General features: G+C 46.1%; 1 protein-coding gene across 3 annotated transcripts in view; it reads left to right on the top strand.

Annotated features, from left to right (window-relative positions):
- Positions 1-23611, top strand: part of LOC136840572 (tRNA dimethylallyltransferase) — a 350659-nt gene that overhangs the window by 141355 nt on the left and 185693 nt on the right. For 2 of the 3 annotated variants that reach the window (XM_067107186.1, XM_067107185.1), the window contains exon 2: positions 7417-7975. In XM_067107186.1, the coding sequence (XP_066963287.1) occupies positions 7485-7975 (491 nt within the window). In that variant the 5' untranslated portion in view covers positions 7417-7484. Of the gene's footprint in view, positions 1-7416; positions 7976-8118; positions 8185-23611 lie in introns of all 3 variants that reach the window. The other variant, XM_067107184.1, reaches the window with a different exon arrangement.

Raw genomic sequence — 23611 nt, 5'->3', positions numbered from 1 at the left:
AAGAGCATTGTGAGTTATCAATATCAGAGGCTAATTTTAGAACATTGTTCAGGAACCAGGTAACAGAATGTGGGCGTGTTACCGGCCTCAAACGGGCGCATGCTCTAGGGATGGAGGAAAAGTATGAATCTGTAAGGTCAATCTTAAATCCATACAAAAATACCTTCTTCAAGGCTGATTTAGCTGTAGTAATAGTGGCCGGAGCTAGGCCTTTTTCAAACAGTGATCTAAAGAAGGTAACCGCTAGGTTAGTAGTCATAGTCTGAGCTTCAGATGCCTTCAAAAAGATGCTAATTTTTGACTGCTGAATCATATTGCCTGAGAGTAGAATCTCTCTTATCGGATTCTAGAAACAGAGTGTTAACGGGGTCAATGTTTGCTCCCTTTTTAGCAGCAAATTTTATAAAGTCCATAAAACCAGGGCATTCTGAATTTTTAAGGAAGCTGACACAGTCTTGGTTTGTACTACTTGGGTCAGTCTGGGTTTGGGTATCTGATGACACCGCAACTTGAGCTCAGAAGCAGAGGGAATCAGTTGCTCTTGGCCAATGGGGGCTACCAGGGCTAGTTGGCCCTTGAATGACCTGAGTTTGTGCAGTACTTTCAACATGTTTATTGGGGAAACAAGTAGATCCTCTCCCAATTGTTCCAATCTATGGTCATTGCGTCTGTGGCGTAGGCATGGGGGTCCAGATTGGGAGCCACATAACAGGGAAGCTTGTGATTGCTCTCTGTGGCGAACAGATCCACTTGGAGTCCCGGAACCTGGCGGCAGATCAATTGAACGATTCCCGTCCAGAGACCACTCCGTCTCCAACGGAGTAGTTCTGGACAGAGAATCCGCCACCACGTTCCGCACCCCGCTAGGTGGGTGGCTGACAGATGCCAGCCGTGCTTGTTCGCCAGGGGAGAAGATAGCTAACATCACCTGATTTATGTGACTCGATTTGGAGCCGCCCCTGTTTATGCAATGAACCACCACGGCGCTGTCTAACACCAGCCTGATGTGAATCTGGCGGCGGCGGGCAGTTTCTTTAGAGTTACAAACACTGCCATAGCTTCCAAGGTGTTTATATGGAACTGTCGAAACATTATAGACCATGTGCCTTGTACTTTTGTTTTGGTGAGTACCCTCCCCAGCCGCAATGAAGCGTCTGTGTGGATTACCAGAGCTGGGGGAAATTGAAGGGGACAGACTTGAAAGGCCTTTGACTGTGGACCATGGTGAAGCCTTGTCTTCAAGATTTCGGGATTGAAGAGACTCTGTCTCTGAGCCTGACATTGGCTCGTCTCCGCCACACTCTGTTTATGTCTTTTAGTCTTGCTTTCAAGAGCAGGTCTGTCACTGAAGCAAACTGAAGAGAGCCGAGAATCCTCTCTTGAGACCGGCGGGATGCTGCTTTGCCCTTCAGAAATTTTCTGGTAGCGGCGGCTATCTCCCTCCGCTTGGCCGGCGGGAGGGATAGCCTGTACGAGGTTAGGTCCCACTGGAGACCCAGCCACTGAAACCCGAGACTCCGAGTCAGGCGGGACTTCTCCCTGTTCAGTTGAAAGCCTAATGACTCAGGAACTTGATCACTATGGCTGTAGCCTTCCGGCACTCCTGTACGGTTGGGGCCCAGATTATCCAATCGTCCAGGTATGCTGCTAGGAGATCCTCGGGACCGTAGCTGCTGAACAACTGTTTCCGCCAGCCGTGAATATCCTGGGGCTATATTAAGCCCGAAAGGCATGACCCTGAAGGAGTAGGCCTGTTTCCCTAGTCTGAAACCCAGGAAGGGAGAGAAGTTCCGCGCAACCGGGACGTGATAATAAGCGTCTGAAAGATCGATAGAGGTGGTGATGGCTCCACGCGGCAGTAGAGTCCGTACTTGAGCAACTGTAAGCATGCGAAATTTGTCGCATTGTATGTAGAGATTTAGACGCGACAGATCTAGAATCACTCTTTGCTGGCCGGAATCTTTCTTGGGGACAGTGAACAGCCTGCCTTGAAATTTGAGGTGCCTCACTTTCTTTATTGCTCTCTTGTTGAGAAGCTCTGTCACAAAGTCTTGTAGGGCTTTGGAGGAGGTTGATAAAACCTGGTCAGGGGAGGAGGGTCCTGATCCAGCTCCAACCCAGGCCTTTGGACACAATGCTGTGTGCCCAAGGACTGAAGGACCACTGGTCTCTGAACCAGTATAGGCATCCACCTACCTGACTGGTCTCAGTGGGAGGAAGCAGGTTTGTTTCCTCTACCGTGGCCGCTTTTCCCCCGGGAGACGGATCCAGCCCTTCCTCTGTGAGGGCTCGACCTCTACCCCCTTGCGCTCCTATTAAGACCGTGAAAGACCCCACGGCCTTCATAGGTAGGGTTATGCCGGCGAGGAGGCGTGCGTATGGCGCAGCAAGGGATTAGGCTGGTTGAACCAGCACATACTGTTGGGGTTGAGCCTTGGAGGTGGACGGTTGGCTCACCGTCGAGACCGAACTGCCTGAACAACCGCCTGGTGTTGTGGTCTCCTGTGCTTTCTATAACGTTTCCCAGGCCTGTTCTGGGAACCGCTAGACTCAGGGTCTTCCGCTTAAAGGCGGAGATACCCCACGGGAGCGCAGGCTCTGGTTAGCCCTGGTTGCTTCACCCAGGACACTGGAGACTTCATCTTCTGGGAAAAGATTGTCTCCCCCCAGAAAGAACTCTTCATGAGTCTGTTAGGCTCATGACGAATGGTGGCATCAGCGAAGATGAACTTCCGGCAGTTCATCTTTGCCACCATGAAGTCGTACAGGTCCGACTGGAACCCTGCTAACAGGGATTTAGTCAGAACCTGAAACAATGGCTCCTCTGCAAAGGAGACGGCGGTCGCTTCTGACAGGCACAGCGAGTTCAAAGACCGGCTCACCCGACACCGTGCCTCGAACTCAGCCTTCAGGAGAGCTTTCGGAAACTTAGGAAGCTGCTTGCTGAACTGGTTTGACCGCGCAATCTATGTCAATTTACCGACAGTAAATGTGGACGGGCGTCTTTCAGAACTCGTCACCCCTGGGAAGATCAGAGGCGTGGGATCTGATTCCCGAAGCTGAGGCAAGGGTTTGTCACCCAAGCAAGCCTGAGCGGTTGCGATAGCAACCTTGTTCAGGCAGGGAGTGGGCAGCTTATCCCGAGAGAAAACATAGTGAAGTTGCCCTTGAAGGGGTCAACCGTGTTCTCCGCCTGCCACTCGGAAAAGGTGCGCAAGAGAGCAGATTGCGTCTGATCCCTAGGGAAGATCACCGTATCCTTAGGGACCTTGTCTGAGCGTACCCAGGCTTCCTCCGTCAGCCTAACGAAGCCTGGGTAGGGGGGCAAGAGATCAGCCGGGAAGAACTCCAGTTCCTCTAGACGCCTGGTACCTAGACCTTCAATGGTCAAGGTGTCTTCATGCCGGATAGCACGAAGAGCAAAACGCCATGGGTTCCCTACATCAAAAGGAGGGAGGGTAGCAGTGTCAGGGATCTGATATTGTGGTCCGGCCCCACCAGAGCGTGCCATATCAGCAAGAAGAGTCTCCTGACTCTGAAGCCTCTCCACCAACTTAGAAAGTTTGGCATCAGCCTCCGTAGAGAACCTCTCTAACAACATCCCAGCAAACACCTCAGGGTCAAAGGCAGGCTGGTGAGGAGGGCTGGGCCTGGTCACCCTCTTACTCGCTGCTTTGCCCGAGGTACCTGGTTTGCTCCCGGAGGCCACAGGTTCAGCAACCTTTGGCCTTCGACGGGGAAAGGGGATGCCTTCGGAAGACGAGGACTTGAAGCCCTTCGCCTTCCACGACTTCAACTTGGGGACAGTAGACTGAGCGCTGTCCCTCAAGATAGAAGATTTAGCGAAGCCCTGAAAAGAGGATACAGAGGATGAAGGGGAATCAAAAAGGGCGCCCGCCCCCACTGCCTCACTTACCTCTCTACCTACCTCTTGGTCCTGCTCGGTATTCATAGGCTCCAGGTCCAAATCCAGAGCGGCGATGTCCTCCGAAACCTCCGCGTAAAGGGGATCCTCTTGTAGTGGCTGGGTCACGACCCGGATCTGCTTGATGATGGGTGCGGCCACATCAGCTGGTACGGCCGCAGCGATCCGGGCGCCGGGGTAGAGCAAGTCCCTCAGCTTCCCGTCGAGGACGTAGGGCTTCCCGACGGAACGTTCCTCCTGAACCCAACCACCCAGGCGCGGAGAGACTCTAGGGCCTCCTCCTTGGAGGACTCGTCGGCCTGAAAGGGAGCAGGGAATCAAGGAAGGGCTAATATACTGTAAAATATATAAGCGCTAGAACACAAGATATGACAACATAGCAAACTGTAACTAACGTGAAGAACGAAAGTAAGCAGCTTACCGACTCGTCCTGGATGCATCCACAGAGCGCGAAGCAAACCTCACAGCCTTCCGGATGCCAGACGATCAGGTCATCAAGCCGGACCGCACAGCCAGCGTGGGTCCGACACACCACATGCCCGTAGGGTTGGTGGAGGGTGGCGGTACATCCGGGCTCCTCACAACGAACAGTCTGTAAGTGTGAACAGTATATGAACCTACCACTCTAAGAAACTTAAACTAAGCAGGCACAGGTATTTTCAAACTGTACTACCGGAGCACTCCGGCGGAATGAAAAACCCCGTCAGAGAGACGGGCCTACCAGAAAAAGTAACTTAAATTTAAGGTAAAGCAAGAAGCCCCTCGACTGCCGGAATACTCCGGTGGAACGAGAGAGCCGAGTCAACAGGACCCTTACCACAAGGGATGCCGGGAATAAAACGGTGGAACCCAAGGGTAGGATCACCGGACTCTGATAACAATAACAAGAAAACAAATATATATCTGATGGCGGGATGAGCCGCCAAAACAAAATAAATGCATATATATACAGAGGATGGTAACATAATCGGTTAACAATGACATAAAAATCAGCATTCCCGGAGTCCGGCACCACCCCTCCGGGGATCCCAAGCCTCTACTGCTGAGAACAATAGAAGGGTGAGGCTACAAACACCACAGATCCACAAGGGCAGGTGTAAGCGCCAGTCAACCCAACTAGAGCATCCCGAGCGCCGGAGCGAACGCGGGACAAGGCTGAGAAAAAGTAACCCTGAGAATGTTGAAAACCTGCTCGATCCTGGAGAGCGGGTTAACGAGACACTGAGCCAAGAAAAATGCCATCTGGGACCAGCCCTGGGAGGGAGCGAATCCCTCCACCAGGAAGATCCAACAACTTCGGGGTGGTCGTCGGACACCGACATCACCAGCACCGCGAAGATGACAAAGAGCTGGACCCAGGGTAGACCAGGGTAGGAAGGGGGGGGGGCTGGGTTGGTGGAGTAAGGAAGGGAGTAGGCCAGAGCAGAGGAAAACAGGAGACTGGGGAAGATGCCTTCACCTGCTCAACTGTAAACACAACCACGCTAGGTAAATAATACCAGCTTGAAGAGATCATGGCCTGCCCGAAGGAAAGGGAAAGGAATAGCGACCTAAGGCCTCCATACTCTCACCCCACACATAGACGTAGCCTATGAAATAAAAGGGAGAAGGAAAGGGAGGATGAGGAAACAACGGAGAGAAATTCCCGTGCGAAGACCAACCAGAGCCGAAAGAAAGGGAATGCTATAAAAGCATGGAGGAGACACACCCACAGAAAAAACCTCTACCCCTCCGTAAAGAAGGGGGAGGACAATGGGGTCTCACTCCACAACCCAAACAACGGTTTGTGGAAGGAACAACAATAGAAACTCCCTCTGCCTGCTGATCCCTCCGCGCTCCCTAACCTAACCCAGGGTGAAAGGGGAGAGCAGGAGGCCAAAACACAAAATAAAAAGCCTAACATACACTAGGCAGGATATAGGAAACCCCACACAAGGGAAGTTAACCAGAATAATAATAAATCACCATCATATATACATTAAACAATAAAATAATCTTGTGCTTGTGCTAGGCGCGTAGCCCTAACCGAGAAGCGACAGGAAGTAAACAGTAAAACTGTACCTGGCCTTTACGGTAACAATTAATAATTCTAAGCAGTTGAAAACATGACGTCAAGCACAAGCAAAATAATAATTATAATAATTATAAAGCTATAACTGTCAAGGGGAAACATCCTGGGGAGTTACTTAAGCGGGAAGATGACAGGAACCCAAATGTAGGAACCCCAATGATGCGGTTCAACAAAATTATCGTTAGAGAAACACTGAAAAACCCAGCCTAGGAAACGCCACCAGGATGAATCCTAGGGGAAATAACGATAAGCAATGTAATCGACAAGAGAAGCTCAAACAGAACAAGCTGGACGGGCGTACCTCGCGGTCGACATGGCTGACTAGGGGACGCCGTAGTGTCATAACAGAACCACGTATAATTAATAAATACGGGCTGAAACAGCCAAACTTATCATAAAACCCCACAATAAGATGGTACTTAACTTGGATACAGTAAAGCTGCTCGACGACATGCTGGGAAAGGCGAAAAATAGCCCAAGAAGCACAAGAACTAAAAAATTTTTGCAACCACGATCACGTGCTAGAAATGGAATGAGTTCAGATGGCGCTGGGGTCGCGGCCGCTGGCGGCGGTGAGTGTGGGGGCTGGTGCGGCTCTCCGCTCTTCCGAGGGTTTTGCCATTGGGATGTCTTTCGAGTGTGGTTCTGTGGTTGTGATTTCTTCACCACCCTTATCCATACCGACGCCTTCTTGGTATAAGAAGAGCGCTCGATCTGGGGGTAGTAACCCCAGCATTCCTGATAGCTTTTTTCTCTGGTATATTTAGCAATATTTATACCTAGAAATTCGTGCAAGAAAGGAATTTCACTGGGTGACACAGGACCGAACTCAGAAAACTTTACTTGATGGTAAAAATGTCATATTTTTTATTTATTAATTTGTATTTTTCATAGCTAACAAACCTACGGTCTTAACTTATATTTCCCACCTGTTGCCACCCCTTAAATTGATTCCCCGGGCTGGAAGAAACTGGATGCATCACGGCGCTCTCGGGTTAAGGGAGGTTGGCTGATGCCTCCTCTCTCATCCAATTGGCTGAACCCTGTTGCCACCAATACCTTGTTTTACAATTTTGTGTTTTATACCGGTTTCCATCTGGAACTAGAAGATTTTTCTGTACGTTAAGACCGTAGGTTTGTTAGATATGAAAAATACACATTAAAAATTTGTCATTTTTTCTTCTATTGAGTTGTACTCATACATAAAAGGCTCTGGTTTGAACACCTTTGAATAATACTAATGTAAACATTTATTTCTTTAGTACCAAATTCACCAATGAGCTTTTTCATTAACAAAGAATCTTTGGAAGAAATGGCCAGCTGTATTTCTGGTGTAAGTTAGAATACTGGGTACAGTTAAGAATTAATTTTTTATTCATTTGTATTTTAATTTTGCTTTATTGTGGATCTTGTGATGTAGATTTTACTGTTTTTTTTTATTTCCTCAGGTACAGTGTGTTGGATTTTCGCAATGCTGCATTGCCTCTCATGGAAAGACTTTTATCCCAAGGAATAATCCCAGTAATTGTTGGTGGTACTAATTACTACATTGAATCCTTATTGTGGAATGTCCTTGTTGATAGCGCCCCTGAGGAAGAGGTCACAGAAGATAAGTTAGTTTATGAAAGAGACAAGGAATATTATGAAAGGCCTGTTGTTAAAGGTGAAAGTGGCCAGAAGAGAAATAAAAATGTTGGTGCTAATTGTGATGAAAATGTGCCCAAAAAAAGTAAAAATGATAGTGGAAATCCTAAGAACAATAATGCTTTAGCATTTCATGGTGAGATTGAGGACGATAATGCTGAACAGGGAAAGGAAAGTGAAGTGAAGGAGAATGTTGAGAAACTTAAGGATGAAAGTGGATGCATTGCATGGCAGGATTGCGATGTACCTACTGAGGATTTATACCAGCGATTACTGGAAGTAGATCCCACAAGTGCTATGGAATATCATCCAAATAATAGGCGAAAGATTATCAGGTAAGTCATCTTCGTCACCACCTGCAGTGCTGTGAGATACAAAGGATATCTGTTAAATTCCACTACTCATGTCTCTCCTCTACTTTCATATCCAAATATCTCCATTTATCTCCAGCCTTCTGTCTCAATTCTCATCCAAGTAGGTCTGGATTTTCCAGCTCTTCAGGTGCCAACAGGATCCCAGCTGACCTTATCCCATGCTGTTATCTGTGAGTATGTGTGAAGAACATGTCCAAGTCATCTCTGTCTTCCCTCTATATTTCTCTTTCTACATGGTCTGCTTGACTCCTAATATCCTTCTGAAAGCTATTTTTTAAAATCGATAAAATCTTTTTATGTATTGCATATATTATACCATGATTTATATCCTATAGCCCTGTAGTTTGTACTTTACCAATATAAAATTTGTTCCGACATAAATACAAACCTACGCTTTCATATATGGAGTACTCAAGCTTAATGCACTTTGGCTGCACTGAATCATCTCAGAAAACAAAACATTAAGTTAGGTCGATGGTCTCACATGGCAACTTACTGTAGGTTGGACCTGACCCTTCCATTGTGTTGGCAGCCATGTCCATCTTCGCATGTTTGCTGAATGTCTCCAGTTTCTGCTGTGTTTGTGTCTCTTGGGTGTGCATGTACTTCACACATTTAGCATAAGGTCATGGCTCAGAAGTGTTTTTCCCTTCAACATTAGCATAGTGTGCAGCTTTTTTTATGTCACTTTTGTCCTCCCTTTTTTCTTGGGAAAAAGGTAGCTCGTTCCAGTGCTGAGGAGTGCAAGTCACTTGCCATCATCCTTTGTGTGTATTGAGTGATAGTATGACATTCATGTGTATCAGTGTTAATTATACTTTGCTTTTGTGTGTGAGCTACTGTGTCTGCCCTAAGGATTAAGTGCTTTACCGCTCCTTCAGTGCCCTCCTAGTGATTTTTGCTTTGAGAATCATGTCAAGCACCCCTTTGTTCTATCCCAAGGTACCGGCACTTGGTACCAACGTGTCTTTTTCACCCCCCCTCTCCCTTTCTAGTGCGTGTTTGGTGGCAGTGAAAAAGAACCTTAAACCTGATTTGTTCCTACACAGATACAAACCCTTGTTCTTTACATAGGTATTGATTTAGCTTGCGAACAACAAGCTGGAACAGCCGTTTAACTTTCAGGCAGGGTCATCAAGTACTGACGGTAGGCAGGAAGCCGCGCCCACTTGTCAGGCTGCACGCCACTTTGCTTTCAGCTGCCATAGTGTGAAGACGTCTCTGCACGTCTTTTCTTGACTGCCTGTTTGCTTTCTGTTTTATGTTTTTTTTGCATGAAATCTTTTTGTGTGATTGTTGTTTCTTTTTTATACTGTATATACAAACCCTCAATCACTTAAGCTTTTTTTTTTGGAGAGGAACTGCAGGGTTTAGATGCTGTTCAGGGAAGGGCAGCTGTCTTATCGGTTTCGCTCCTCTATTGAGGCTGACCCTCATTCATTATGTGTGTCATGCCTTAAACAAGAATGTAACCAAAGCAACTGGTGTTGTGGAGGCCAAGGGGGATCCGAGTGTCTCTGAAGTTATTGATCACTCTTAGGCTATGAGAAGGAGAAGACTTCCAGTATCTCCTTCAACTGTGACCATGACAACTTTACCAGTCACGGCAGCTGCCAACTGTAGGACTGCTACTACTTTCTTAGTAACCCTTCATGCATCATCAGTGATGTGTCCCCAGGTGCTGCCATATGCATCATCTTTGGGTGATGGCCCCCCTCCATGTGCGCTCGTCAAGAAGAAGCAACAGGTCCAAAGATAGGAGGAGGAAGTCATCATAATCATCTTCATCTTCATCGTCGATTACTGTCGCCTCCTCCCCTTCTTCTTCTAAAGCTAGCAAGTGCAGGAAGAAGATTGCTTCACTCTCCCATGAGAGGTCTCATAGAGCTTCCAGTAGCTAGCCCGTTTCTCCAGAGAGGGCTGACGGGTTTCTCTCTAGCGTGAGTACCTGCTCCCATTGCCTACCTCACAGGTGCAACTGCTACCTGGCCCCCTCGACTTGAGACCACCTTGACATGGTGAGGGTGCTCTTGAACCCCAGGAATTTGTTCCCCGGGTTTGAGTCCAAGAGTCCCATATATCTTCATATATTTCTTTTGATTAATTTTGTGGAATTTTCCACTTTTGCTAAAATTTATTGGACCTGATAAATAGTAAAAGATATCATAGCTGGGAATGGGTGTATATCTGAAGCTAAATAGTGGTTACTATGGTAGGACCATCAACTGCCCGATAATGTTCGGACCTTAGAGATATCAGATTGATAGCTCAAAGGAGGAACTGTTGTGCAGGGCTGGAGGGCTGGACCATGGATTCCAGGGTGGTCTGGTCCTTGGGGTAGGACTCTGCATTTTGTCTGTCTTGTCCATAATATGATTAGGGTGGGGATGATTGCATTCTCGTAATACTGTCAGTCCTAGCAAGAGGGTTTAACTTACACTTGGGCCACTCTAATCATGTTGTGCCATCCCCCTTGGGGTAGGGTAGGGTAGGGACGCGGACATTTGGGAGGCGGTTCTCACTTGTGCCATTGGTGGAAGAATAAACTCCATGAAAGGCTGATGGTATCTTTTTAAGGTTTTCAGGTTATTTTTTTTTCCTCCCTCTCAAATCTTTATGACAATGGAGGTTTGTCAAGGTTTCTAACCATGGAAACAGTACAACAAATTCAAGCCTTAAAGTTGGAAAACTACTTATTAAAAAGACATCCAACAACAGAAATGTCACTCAGACAAATAAAAGAAAGGAACGTGGCTTATAGAAGCCACAACAAAAAACCACTCCGAAGACTATTTGTCCATAAAAACTATTGATGATGTAAATGTAATTATGAAATGAACATGACACTTTGAACAGCATTCAGGGCACTACAGTATTGTACTTTCTGAAAATAATGATGAACTGGTTGAGAAGAATGTACTGTTGGACTCTCTTAAAATGAGATTTCCCAAAGTCCAAGATTGTTAGCTATATATAATACCAAGTAAACAGAACAATAAAATATTAAGAATTGCAAAAATAAAATTTGAAGGTCAAGACCTACCTCAAAAAATACAAATTTTGGGTCAAAATAGAGAACTGAGACCTTACGTTCCCAAACCACTGTCAAAATTGTAGTAAATATGGGCACATGAGGAAAAACTGTCAAAATGAACCTATATGTGCGAATTGTGGCCACACAATGGAAGTGTAGTAGGCCAAAGTGTGTAAACTGTGGGCAAGATCATCACTCAAGGTCCAAAGAATGCATGTTTGTTCCGACACAATATACAAACCCTCGGTCCTTTACATTAGGAGATACTTTCAGGCGTAGGCTGGAAACGGCCGTTAAACTCTTGAACAAGGTGGTTAGGCAGTAACTACCTCCAGGTAGGCGGGGATACCCGCCTGCCCAGATGTAAACATTCCAGTTTGCTTTCGGCCGTCAGCTGTTGCTGACGTATTTTTCGTTCTCTCTGCTGATTGTCGTTAAGCTCTTACAGTGGGATCTTTCTGTATTTTTTTTTATATATTGCGTGTTTGATATTTGGTAATACAAACCCACGATTTGTGATAACCTTGTGTAAGCCGTCGTTCCCTGCCTGTTTCTTGGGTTTGACGGCCAAGGGGCATAGCTGGAGTAAGCGTAACCAAGTGGTAATGCTTCTCTCCAGCGGCCCTTTACGTAATACTGGGCGCCCCTGTACTTTCGGGATTAGTTTGGGACGCTTTTTCTTCACTTCCCCTACATCCATCGGGACGTAAGATTAGTCCCTTCTTGGGCTTTCGCCTCCGTGTGTAAGGGACATCACTAATTTCTTCCTTCTTATGCTGAGTGTTTCTCGCCGCCTGCGCTTAGAGATTTGCGGGCTGAGTGGGAGGTTACGGGCGTCGTCGATAAGTTCCTTCCACGGCGCCCTTGGTGGCGTCCCCTCTGTCCTTTTTCTCTTCCGTAGGTTCTTCCTTCTCTCTCCTTCGCCCTCTTCGCTCGCTCGTCGGGTGAAGACACGAGGGGAGGGGGAGGAGCGAGCAACCTCGTCTAGAGTACCTCCTAACGCTGCGTGGGGCTGTTCCCCTTGTAGCGGGAGGAGCCTCCCTCTACTAATCATATTTGTTTTTCTTTCAGGTTGACAGTGAGCATTGCAGAGACAGCAGTAGTTGGCTGGATATCATATATCAAGAATATCTTGCATGAAGCAGTCCCGACTTTCATTCAGTGTTGCTTGGGATCGACCACAATACCTGATTAGATGACATATTACCACGTCGGGATCGCTCTGACTCTGTTCCCGCCGATGTAGTTCGATCGCTGTCATTGCTGGTTTTCATGTATGCTGTTGCAATGCTTCCTGCGTATCTGTGGTCTATCTGCTCCTGCTGTTCCCTGTGTTTTGCTCGTGTCAACTCTCGACAGTCTCGGGCTGCTCTCCTGGTCTCCTGCCGCAGCCTCCTGATCGCTCCTGTCGATGCTGGTGACTTTCAATGACCCACTGTCTGTTGCATTAGCTCCTGCCTTCCGAACAGCTAACGTAGCTCCTGCATCGAATGTCCTGATCGTGCCGCTTCTTCTCCTAGTGGTCGTGCCGGGCCACTTCCGTTGTGTTCCTGCCTGCTGCCATCCTGTAGAAGGCGTGGGCGTGAAGGAAAGGAAGTCGCCTTGTGGAAGTGGCGTTCCTGGCGTTGCATAGCTCCTGCTCTCGAACCTTTGCCGTAGCTCCTGCATCGGCTGTCCTGATCATTCCTGCTGCTTCTGGCGGTCGTGCGGGTCCGCTGCGTTTCCTGCCAGCTGCCCCAGAGGTTCGATGTCCGCCATCCTGTAGAAGATGTCGGCGTGAAGATTTAGGAAGTGGTCCTGTTGAGGCAATGTTCCTGGCCGTTGCAGTAGCTCCTGCCCTCCGAACTGCTGCCGTAGCTCCTGCATCGGCTGTCCTGATCATGCTTCTCCTGGTGGTGGTGTCCTGGCTGCGTCCGTTGTGTTCCTGCCGGACTACCCTGGAGGTTACGATGTTTCATGTCGACCATCCTGTAGAAGATGTGGGAGTGGAGATGAGGAAGCTGTCCTGTGGAAGTAGCCGCCGTCTTCCTCATCTTATCTTCGATTTCGTCTTCTGCTGCGTCTTCCCTTCCTCTCCCGAGGTCCTGGAGGTCCCGAGGTGGACAGACCTCCATCGGCCGAAGGAAGGATGCTGCTTCTTCCCTTGATGCCCTTGGACATCTAGGGACTGCCTCCTTCCGAGGAGGCAGTGGGTCTCTCGTTGGCTCTTCCCGACCTTCGGGTTAGGGAACCGATTACGCATAGCCCTGGGTTTTGTGTTTGGAAGCGGCGGGCACGCAGACCTCAGTTTGCGTTCCGTTCCCGAGTCTTAGAGTTCCGCCTCTAAGATGGGGGCTGCCGGTGCTCGTTCACGAGCCGCTTCAGTGCTCGAGATTCTGTGGAATATCAGTATCCCGATCTGGTCTGGAGAGATTTTCCTGGGCCCAGTTCGGGAGCAATGCGAAGAAAGGGCCGAGGCACCCAGATGTCTCGGTTCCTCTTCCTGCCAGCACCGCATAGCGCTCCCGAGTGTTTGTCAGTGCTCGGTCGGGTTCCCAGCCTGGTGTCTCGATCCTCTCGGTTCGAACACCAGAAGAAGCAAGGAAGAGATTCACTTTGGGAGTCCTGCGGGACTTCTAAGGGACTGACTCTCTTCCAGAAGACAAGTTGGCCGATTCGCATTTTCCTGTGGGATCTTGCGTTTCTGGGGCCAGCGACAACACGGCCTCTCAAGGCCATTCCCTCGTTGCCAGTCTTGGAAGTCTGCATCTAAGACTGGTTCTGTGCTTGCTCTTTTAATCTATTAGGTAACAAAGCAGCCGCTCCGATTTTCGGAAGTCTCGTGGGTAGCTCGAATTCTATGAATCACGAGCGCTCTCCTTACGAGAGGCATAGGGCGAGAGAAAGTGCCGAGACACCCAGGTGTCTGGTTGCTGAGACACCCAGGTGTCTGGTTGCCGAGACACCCAGGTGTCTGGTTGCCGGGGCCTTGGTAGACACCCAGGTGTCTGGTTGCGAGACACCCAGATGTCTGGTTGCCGGGAGGCCCAGGTAGACACCCAGGTGTCTGGTTGCCGGGACGCCCATGTGTCTGGTTGCCGGGACACCCAGGTGTCTGGTTGTCGAGACACCCAGGTGTCTGGTCGCCGGGACACCCAGGTGTCGGTGTACCGCGACGCCAGGTGTCTCGATTCTGCCCGCCAGCTGCTTCGGTTGCTCGGGCGGGCTTCGTTCTTGTGTCTCGAACTTTAGGGTTCGAGCATGCAAGATAGCAGACACAGATTTCCCCTATGAACCTTCTTCTCGAGGGGCCTCGGCCTCGGCCTTGAAGGAGTTTAGAGTTCAGGAAACTAGCAGTTGTTCACAGCAGACGAGTCTGGCCTGCCCAGTTATGAGTCTGGCTCTGGCTTGCCAGACTGGCTCGGCTCGGCTCGACTCGACTCGGCTTGCCAGACTGGCTCGGCTCGACTTGACTCGGCTTGCCAGACTGGCTTGGCTTGTTTGGCTCGCCCGTCTCGCCTGCCTCCCAGTCTGCGCATACTGACCAGCTGGATCGCATTCGTGATCGGCTCGGCTCGGCTCGGCCCTATTCGGTTTTTTCCGATTCGGGTTCGTCTATGCTTGAGTGAACTTTTGCTCTTCCCAGGAAAGCACTTTGCCACGGCATAGGTGCTCTTCTTTCCCGTGTGGCAGTAATCTCCTTTTGTTGATTATTGCTCACGGTCCGCCTCTCCTGCTTATCATTCTGGCAGGACAGGTAGGGCTACTCTTTTCTCCTCACCTGTTCTCTTCTCCTTTCGGTTGTTCCGAGAGAGCGAGGCGGACAGAGAGAGCTCCGGCGAAATTTTCTTTGGAGTTCGGCTGCCTGGCGTGCTTTGGGTATCGGTCCCCGATTCTCTCGTATTATAACCAGGTAGCTGAGAAGGGTTTCATGGGATCTGTCAAGGTCTCCCTCCAAGGGAGAAGTACAGGGGTTTCACGCGCCGGAACAGCGAGGTCTTCCTCTTCAAAATCACGATCGCCCCGTGTTCTCGGGGAACTTCGCTGATTCGTCGGCGCGAGGATCCCCGGGACAGGACCGCTGCTCCCCAATGAATAACCTTCATCACTTGCAACCCTTGCAGTTTCCGAGGGCCGAGAATGTCAGGGACCGCCGCGGTCCTGTCTTCCGAGAAGCGTTCTCGACCTGATGGATTCTTTTCTTGATGGAGTTAATTCAGGTGAAACACCAAACTTCCACCCCTGCCTCGGCAGAATATGAATTCTTCTTGCCTCGGAGGGTCTTGCTGACCACAGTTTTTGGGCAATTCTGGTGCTAAGAAGAAGGACTTTGTCCCAATTCGGATCTCCAGTTTTGTAAGTCCCGAGTTGGCTCGACCCTTGGGAACGAACCTTTCCTTGGTTCTGCCTTTCTCTTTCAGAGATTTGCCAGATACCCCGGTAATCAAGGTTCCCACCAGGGCACTGCCTTGTCCTTTGGGCAATGGCCAAGAATTTTGGGTCTTAGTCATTTCAACTCGACCTTGGGTTTAAGCCAGCCCACCTCAACTCCTTAGCTAAGAAGTCCTAGGCTTCAGAAGAAGATTGCAACTGCTGATGCCTGGACAAAATGATGCTTATCGAGTCTCTGGAGCTGGCAGCAACATTGCCGAGACCTGGGAATGGGTTCCTTCAGGAGAAGTATCTATTTCCCTTAGGTCTCGGCATATTTTCCATCGATCTCTCATCCCACCACCTCTCCCGTGCTCCCGATTCGGGAAATGCCAGCCGGCTAGAGCTAATTGTCTCGGTTCCCTGTCATCTTGCAGAAGCTTCCCCATGGTGGAAAATGGAAGTCTGCTTCCTTTTCCCCGTTCTTTCCTCTTCGAGGTATGAGGAAAGAGTTAGGCTAATGCTTGATTATAGGAACCTTCGAATATGCCTTCATATTTCCCTCAAATCTTGTGTCTACTCACAGATTCACAGGTTGAGGAATAGGCGCACACTGGTAAAGACCTTGTCTTGAATTTGTGCGACCGAGATGATTAGTACCTTCCCGTCACCGTCCTGGGCTCAGGGCAGCCTTTTGGCCGTCCGAGAATCCAGGATGGGTTTTGCGGCACTCACTGGTTTCATTGAACAATAAAACCACAGTAGTGACTTTTGTCGACAAACAGGAGGCAATCGTTTTTTCCCCCTGTTTTATCTCGACATTTGAAGGTACTCGAGTGTTGTTCTATTGCACACTCGACAGCTCAATTAACCAGATGCATCCCTGGTGGGGATGTATTGGTAGGCAAGCCTGGCCTCGGGTTTGAGTGATCGGGACAGAACATGCTGCTCACTCTTTCTTCACGAAGACTCATACAGAGACTGCTGGACTGAGAAATCCCTACCGTCCTTCTGTTGCCTCCCTGCACACAAGTCAGTAGTGTTTTCTTGCTCCCTCATACCAGACCAGGGGCCGCTCTGTTGAGGCATGCTGTCTTTTTGGTGAAAACTCGATATCAATGTTTTTTCCCTCCGTATTTGTCCGTTTCGCTAGGGGTTCACAAACATTGCTCACCCCGAGTTACAGACAAATACTTAAAGACTTCCCCTTCTTCCGACCTGATTGCCGAGGCATCGAGAAGAATTCCGCTTGACCCATCCTCCTGTGCAGCTACACAAGAAGCGGTTCTTGAGGCAGTACATCCCTGTGTGTTCAGGACTGGGAGACTTTCCAGCTTTCCTTGCAAGCACAGGCTTTCTCGCTGAGCGGCAACGGATATAGCTGGATATCCCTTGAAGTCCTCTGCAACACTGTCCCAGGGACTGGATCCGTCTTCGCTGGTGGTGTCGTTGTCGGAACTTCTTCCCGGGTCAGAGTCGCTCGTCAAGTCTGGACTTCCTCGTCTTCTCCGCCGAGGGCTGCTTCTCTCCCTTTCAGTTTTGAAGAATGTAGGCCCTTGCGACCTAGTCTTCTATCTGAAGTAGCCTTCGTCTCCTTAGTCGAGAGTTAGCTACGGACGAGAAGCTTCTTCAGTCATGCTGTCCCAGGAATGTTTCCTGGGTGGCATGCGGCTCGTTAGGGTTCCTGTCCGTGCTCTGCACTCGCCCTACGAGTCGTCGGATAGAGATATGCCCTCTTAGGTCCATCTCTCATCTTACCCTGGCCTTGGCGTAGAAGATGGAAGAACAGGGTGGGGATCATCCTTCTCGGATGTCGTAGGTGGACTCCAAATCCATTGGCATCGACTGTCGGGTTCGAGTCCTTCTTGTTCCCCCTCCTCCTTGGATTTTGTATCGATGATCCAGATCATTCGTTACTCTGTCCTATTGGGAGCTGTGGTACTTTCGAAAGGTTTGACATTCCTAACCTGGATGTCGTCAACGTTTTCGCCAGTACTGTCTCTCCCAAGGAAGAAGTGTCTAAGGACACATCTTCCTCCTGACTTAAATGAAGCGATCAAGGAGGTACTTGGCAGCTGATGACGACGATACTGGTACCTTTCACCCGAGCTCACAAAGTCGATGGCTTGGTCCATCCCTCGCATTCGGAAGAATATGTCGGTACCTTAGGAGCTGAAGGCGGGTGTGTGGTCCCAACAGACTACCTTCACCTCCTTCTACCTCCGGGATGTTGCACACAAGTCCTTGGACACTTTTTCCTTGGGTCCTGTGGTGGCTGCTCAACAAGTTGTGTAGCTTATCCAGCTCCCCTAACGGGACAGGATTGCATCTCGCCTATGTTGTGCGGCTGTGATGGGGAGAATGGAGGTTGAGTGACTGGCCTCTCTTCTTTCTCCTCATCCTGGCTCTCTTCCCACGGGCAGGGAGCGGACATGCCGTTACAAGCTGGACCGGGCGATCGAGGCAGATAAGCACATAACAGGAGCTCCGTTCTATTCCGTTCAGGTTAATAGAAGCAACCCCACTCCTTCCTCTTGCAAGGGGAGGAAGGAGACCATGACTATGAGACAACCCAATGCTTGTATTTGCCTTGTTGTCATCCGGCGTCAAATTCTTCCCAGCCTACTTTGCCTGAACTGACGTTTCCTCTTTCATGCAAAGGGACCCAGAGGTCTGACAACTGATCCTGCGTTTCTTACAACCCGATCTTTTGTCAGAGGCAGTTTTCCCTTCCTCGCTCTCACGACCAGGAAGGGAAGACAAGGTGGTGAACTCCAGTCAGTTCAGAGAGACTTTCTCAGATTCCTCCCTCCAATCAGTGAGTCTCCTAATGTAAAGGACCGAGGGTTTGTATATTGTGTCGGAACAAACAACAGTTTTCAAAAGTAAATTGTATTTTTCCTAACTATACAAACCCGAGGTCCTTTAAATTATGCCCACCTCATGCCACCCCTCAATCTGTACCTGGGCCGAAAGGCAAACTGGAATGTTTACATCCGGGCAGGCGGGTATCCCCGCCTACCTGGAGGTAGTTACTGCCTAACCACCTTGTTCAAGAGTTTAACAGCCGTTTCCAGCCTACGCCTGAAAGTATCTCCTAATGTAAAGGACCTCGGGTTTGTATAGTTAGGAAAAATACAATTTACTTTTAAAAATTGTTATATATATAATACAGAATTGAAAATCTCACAAGAAGCTAAATTGGAACTGAAAGTGAGAGGAATTCAAGATCCGTTTAAGAAACATATATTCTTCAGTAACAAGAACCACTAATGAAATGGAAATGCTTACAGATAGAAATAACGGAGCACAGAAAAAATGCCTTGCAAACAAAAACTAAATTGGTAAAGAATAAAGAAACAGGTACAAATGATATGGATAATATTTTATCAAATTCGTTTGAAGTATTAATGCAAATAGCACGAGATGGTGCTACTTGACAGGTAGCAGAGGAAAATTGTGATGGACCAGAAATGAAAGATAAAAAGAGACCTTTAGAGAGAACACCACCCAAAACGAAGAAACCAGCTATTATTAGAGAAAAATCGGTTAAACCAAAGACAAAGGAAATGAAGAAAGAACAAAAACAAAAACAAGTTAAGAATATAGCCTTATCTCTTAAAATAATAGTAAAACTTATTATACAGGATAACATGTGGATGTGATGATTGTTTCATTGAATTATACAGGCGGTCCCCGGTTTACGACAGGGTTCGTTCTTAACGCCTTGTCGTAACCAAAATCGTTGTAAACCGGAAAATCGTCGAAAATCGTCAAAAATCATAAGAAAACCTTACTTTTAATGCTCTGGGTGCATTGAAAACGACGTAAACTGCATTATTATTGAGTTTTACATAAAAACCTTCAAATTATGATTATTCTGCCATTTTGGGGCCAAATTTCTTCTGTCGGATCGTGTACGACGAGCGTCGTCATTCCTCTGAACATGCGTCGTAAGCGGAAATAATTTCTGATGAATATATTTGAAAAGCGTCGTAACCTCGGAACGTCGTAAGCCGGAACCGTCGTAAACCGGGGACTGCCTGTACAATACTGTAATAACAAAAACATAACAAAGATGGCTGGACAAACATTTTAAGAAATTTTGTGAAATATATAGAAAAAAAGAAACAACTGATTTGACCACCCATGAAAAAGGTTGCATGTGCATTGAGCACCTAATATATTATAAAGAAAAACAAATGAATATCATGAGCATATTATTGGAAAAAATCCAGGTTGGTAATACAAAAATAAGAAAGCAAAACTTGGCGGCTGTAACATAATATTTTCAATAGCTATATTATGCAGTGGAACGTAAATGGTCTAGAGACCTGATTACACCTAGGAGAAATACAAATTACCAAAAGAATATGAACCAATGACATTATGTTTACAACAAGTTAACAAAACAATATCAACAATAGGTAAATATACCTTAGCATCAACATCACGAGAGGAAGAAGGAAATTTAGCACAGCCATAGCCACTTTGTTATGTACACTCGGCAAGAAAAGTGAAGATACAGTTTTCTTTAGATTTCGTTCATCGAATTTTTATTTTTTTCTTACAGAAAACACATAATCTCAGTAAATTTACTCTAGAATATGAAAATACAATGCAAATTATGTCATATATGTTAAATCTGCAAAACAAAAACGTCCAGATACTTAAAAACACCAAGCATGTCCGAAGTAATCAGAATTTCTCAGATGACTTCGTTCATAGAGATCTAAAAGATAGTGTGTGAATATCTCGGTGTAGTACTCTTTATCAGAACGGCAATATTTACTCGTTTTCCGTTATGGACAGGCTTATTATTGCATCATCATACGAGGCAGTGATAATTTCATTAATTTTCACACATTCATATTTGTATTTCACGGTGTTAAAAGTCAGCTGGAATTAATGGCAGTAAATGTTGCGACAGCTACGGTAAGTTGACCAAATCTATTTAAATCTGCAAGAGCGTTCTCTATGATGTGTGGAGCACTTCAGCGGGAAAACACAAGTAACTGGATGTTTCTTGACGTTGCCCGTTCTCTCTGCGTTGCCATAGTTTCTCTCTCTCTCTCTCTCTCTCTCTCTCTCTCTCTCTCTCTCTCTCTCTCTCTCTCTCTCTCTCTCTCCATCGCTAAAACATACTATACAAATATAGTATCGCTCAATCTCTAAAAAAAAAAAAAATAATGAAATGAGTAGCTCTACATATAGGCCTAGGCTTACACAACAACAGCTCTCTCTCTCTCTCTCTCTCTCTCTCTCTCTCTCTCTCTCTCTCTCTCTCTCTCTCTCTCTCTCTCTCTCTCTCTCTCTCCATCGCTAAAACATACTATACAAATATAGTATCGCTCAATCTCTAAAAAAAAAAATAATGAAATGAGTAGCTCTACATATAGGCCTAGGCTTACACAACAGCAACTCTCTCTCTCTCTCTCTCTCTCTCTCTCTCTCTCTCTCTCTCTCTCTCTCTCTCTCTCTCTCTCTCTCTCTCTCTCATCGTAACATTGCATTCGTTCCTTTATTGTTCCCCACGTTGCTCAAATTTAACTCTTGATTTCACTATGGAAGATCGCGTTTCCGATTATGCAAGCATTCCGTTCATTGTGGTGTCATAAATTCATTTGTATAAGGTTAATTGGTAGGTTACGTCGAAAAATGTTTATTTTGCTCAGAACTGTCGCTGCAAATTACAACTTGAACGAATACTGTAAAGCTTACTACTGCATTTAAGTATCAATGATGTCAGAATCGTAGAATATGATTGAAAGTTATAGGAGGTCAAGCAAAAAACCAACACACTAGGTCAGAAGCTCCTCCCCTTTCTAAAGTTGCCAGATGTCGCATTATTGAGCAATATACTGTATGTCCGAAGATTTAAAAAAACTGTATCTTCACTTTCCTTGCCGAGTGTACATAACAAAGTGGCTTATGACAAAGTACCTGTAAACATTGCTGACTTGCAGATATCAGGTATAAATCCAAATAAAAAAACAATAATTATGTAATTTATAATTTATACAATCAACCTAATAAAAATTATGACATTGACAAACTTAAAGATTTAACAATGCCAAGGAACCTACATTAATATAGGTGATTTTAATGCTCACAACTCAGTACAGGTATGGGACTATAATTGTTCAAACTCAAATAGAGCAGGAAGTAAAGTAGAAGAATTTATGGATTCAAATGACATGTTCTGTATAAATGATCATGAAGTCAGCACATATTAAAAAACGTGGAATGTTTTCCTCAGTAGACTTAAATCTGTGTACCTCAAGTAAGGTAGACAGATAAGATTGGAATACAGTTGATGACTTTCACACCAGTGATCATTTCCCAATACTGATTTCCTTATTACAAAATGACCCTGCAAAACATGTCCCTCACTATAACATTTATAAAGCAGATTGGTACCGATATGAAATGCACACAAAGAATATCCCAACATTTGAATATTTAAATGATCATAGTGAAACTAATAAATTTCTTGTTGATTTCATTAAAAATGGTGCTGATAAAGCAATAACAAAATCAAAACCTCATCCAACAAAACTCAAAGTTCATGGTGGTCTGATAAACTAACAGAATTAATAAAAATAAAACACTCAATAGGGAGATGAATAGATAATTTAAATAAAAAAAGTTCAACAAAATGAATAAAACATTACCGATATTAGAAGGAAGTTTACAAAAAGTTACTGTTTTTATTAGAAATTGGTACATTAAAACCCGTCTAAAACAAAATATCTGCAAAATTAAAAAAAAATAATTCAAGGAAGAATTATTTCATGGAGGAAATATGTATCAGATCTCTCTAATAATACTCCCACAAAAAAAATTTGGGAAAAATTCAGGAAAATAAATGGTACCCATGTTAAACCACCTAGACATGCCATACTAAAAGAAGGGAAAAGAGTACTTGATCCAAAAGAAAAAGTAATGTAATAGGAGAAAACTTAGCAGAAGTACAGGCAGTCCCCGGTCAACAGCAGGGTTCCGTCCCCGCTGAGCGCCGCTAACCGAAAGTCAGCGTTAGTAGTGCCAAAATCCCCACTTAACGCTCCATTAACCGGATGGCGCTGTTAACCGGAGATCGGCGCCAAAATCTCCATTTGAAGGTGCTGTTAACCAGAGATCTGCGCCGAAATCCCCACTTAACAGCGCCATTAACTGGAGATCAGCTCTGAAAATCCTGTTAACAACGTCACTAGCCAAGCGCTGTAACACCGAAACGTCGTTAGCCAATGCAGCTGCTAAGCGGGAACTGCCTGTAGGGATAAAAATTTAGATGAACACTTCCACACAAAGAAAAATAGTATAGAATTAATAACAATAAATTTTGAAATAATATAAGATATATGTTATAACAGAAAATTTAATATGGAAGAGTTGGAATTTGTTCTCTTGAACAGCAATAAATCTGCCCCTGGAGGTGACAATACAGTATTTGTTTTGAAATGATCTGTCACTTAGTACCTTGGGCAAAGTCATACTTATTACAGTGGCTTCAAAATTTATTTCCTGATGATTGGCATAAAGTTATAATTATTCCTATCCCCAAACCTGGAAAGGATCCCAGTAATGTAAACAATTACAGACCAATTTCTTTCAACAAGTTGCTTATGCAGGTTACTAGAGAAAATGGTAAATGTTTGACTAACATGGCACATTCGGGAAAGTAAAATTTTGCTCCCACTCAGTTCAGGTCACAATGTAGCAGATCTACATTGGATTCTCTGTCTAACTTGGAAGACCACATATGAAGAGGATTTGAATGAAAACAAATTACTATAGCCGTCTTTTTTGACACTGAAAAGGCTTGTGATACACATGGAGACATACAATATTAAAAACGTTGCATAAAAATAGCATCCGTGGACATTTACCCAGGTTTATCCAAAATTTTTTTACAAATCGCACTTTTCAAGTGAGAATTGATGATGTATTATCATGATGTATTTTCTACTTGAAGGTGGTGTTCCACAAAGAAGCGCCCTTAGTGGCACACTGTTTACTTTAGCAATAAATGATATCAGTAATAATCTACCTATCGGAATTAGAAGTAACTTGTATATGGGTGGTTTTGCCATATATTATTCAGCATATCGCATAAAACATGCAGAGTGAATCATTAACCCTTTAACGCCGACTGGACGTATTTTACATCGACAAAAGTTGTCTGACGGGTGCCAAGTGGATGTAAAATA

This window comes from Macrobrachium rosenbergii, chromosome 8 (assembly GCF_040412425.1).
Source record: "Macrobrachium rosenbergii isolate ZJJX-2024 chromosome 8, ASM4041242v1, whole genome shotgun sequence".
NCBI lineage: Eukaryota > Metazoa > Arthropoda > Malacostraca > Decapoda > Palaemonidae > Macrobrachium > Macrobrachium rosenbergii.
This window is presented reverse-complemented; position numbering and strand designations above follow the sequence as displayed.